At 38.9% G+C, this 1,477-nt stretch overlaps 1 protein-coding gene across 1 annotated transcript; it reads left to right on the forward strand.

The window, feature by feature from the left end:
* Positions 1-278: 278 nt before the first annotated feature.
* LOC102830476 (interferon omega-1-like) lies at positions 279-866 on the forward strand. Its single transcript, XM_006864460.1, has one exon. It carries the CDS (start codon positions 279-281, stop codon positions 864-866), a length of 588 nt encoding a protein of 195 aa, XP_006864522.1.
* Positions 867-1,477: the final 611 nt, after the last annotated feature.

The following is a 1,477-nucleotide window of genomic DNA, read 5'->3' on the forward strand; positions in this document are numbered from 1 at the left end:
ATATTCACTTGGATTACAACTTCTGCATTTATTGAGCAAACTAGTATTGCAAAAATTACACGTTTAACTTAATGACATCTTCTCAGGCCATATGGGAACTATGCAAATGAAAACAAAAAATGGAAGTAAAACATTTAGAAAATGAATGTTCAGAAAATGAAACAATTGTGTTCCCTATATAAGAGCCATGATTGAAAGAATGTCTTCACAGAACCTACGATCCAAGGTTGAACCAGACATCCAGTTCAGCCAGACCAGCAGCATCTTCAGTTCTCCCAATGGCCCTTCTGCTCTCTCTACTGACAGCTCTGGTGGTCTTCACCTACATCCCTGTTCAATCTCTGGGCTGTGATCTCTTTCTGAACCACATCCTGGCTAGTAGGAAGACCTTTGTGGCTCTGGGCCAAATGAGGAGACTCTCCCCTTTCTTCTGTCTGAAGGACAGAAAGGACTTCAGAATCCCTCAGGAGATGGTGGACGGCAGTCAGCTGCAGAAGATCCAGACCATCTCTGTCCTCCATGAGATGCTCCAGCAGATCTTCAACCTCTTCCACACAGAGGGTGCCTCTGCTGCTTGGAACACGACCCTCCTGGACCAACTCCACAGTGGACTCTATCGACAGGTGGATGACCTGGAGACGTGTTTGATACAGGCAATGGGGGAGGATGAATCTGCCCTGGCCATTCAGGGCCCTGTACTGGCTGTGAAGAGGTACTTCTGGGGAATCCGTCTCTATCTGAAAGAGAAGGAATACAGTGACTGTGCCTGGGAAGTTGTCAGAGTGGAAATCAGGAGATCCTTCTCCTTATCAGCAAACTTGCAACAGAGATTAGGAAGAAAGGATGGAGACCTGGGTTCATCTTAACTCAACTTTGACTGATATGCAATAATATCACACCTGCATGCATGTTTGGTCATTTCAAAGACTCTTTCTGCATTTATTCCCAGAATGTATTGAACTGAATTCAGCAATTACTTTGTCAGTAGTATTAAGCAAGTGCATGTTAAAAATAGTCAGCTCCAGGAACATCAGTCTTTAGGATATGACTGCTCTAGTTATTTATTTATCTATATATTTATTATTTATGTTTATTAATTCCTTCAGACTTATTACATATTTATAATGTTTACATGTTTTCATTTAATAAAATGGTCACATTTTATTATATTAAAAATGCTCATGTTCTCCCATGTACACTATTACATAATTCACAATACAAAATTTAAAAAAGAGAGAGAGAGGGGAAAAATGCTCACTTTTCTACTTTAACTTTTACTATTTTATATATTTAACTCTTACTAAAGCAAACTCTTTTTTACTTTTGCTGTAATTTGGGTGAAGGTTTACAGAGCTGATCATTTTTCCACCCAACAATTCTTCCAAAGCAAACTTCCTGAATTTATTTTCGAAGAACAAAACCAAAAATTTGTTTTTGTAAAACCAAACTGAAGAATAATATTTTTGTTGTTGGTAAG

Source organism: Chrysochloris asiatica, unplaced genomic scaffold, assembly GCF_000296735.1.
Source record: "Chrysochloris asiatica unplaced genomic scaffold, ChrAsi1.0 scaffold00065, whole genome shotgun sequence".
NCBI classification, from domain to species: Eukaryota; Metazoa; Chordata; class Mammalia; order Afrosoricida; family Chrysochloridae; genus Chrysochloris; species Chrysochloris asiatica.

Coding starts and splice junctions, on each gene's coding strand:
- LOC102830476 (XM_006864460.1), top strand. CDS start 279: ATGGCCCTTCTGCTCTCTCTACTGACAGCTCTGGTGGTCTTCACCTAC.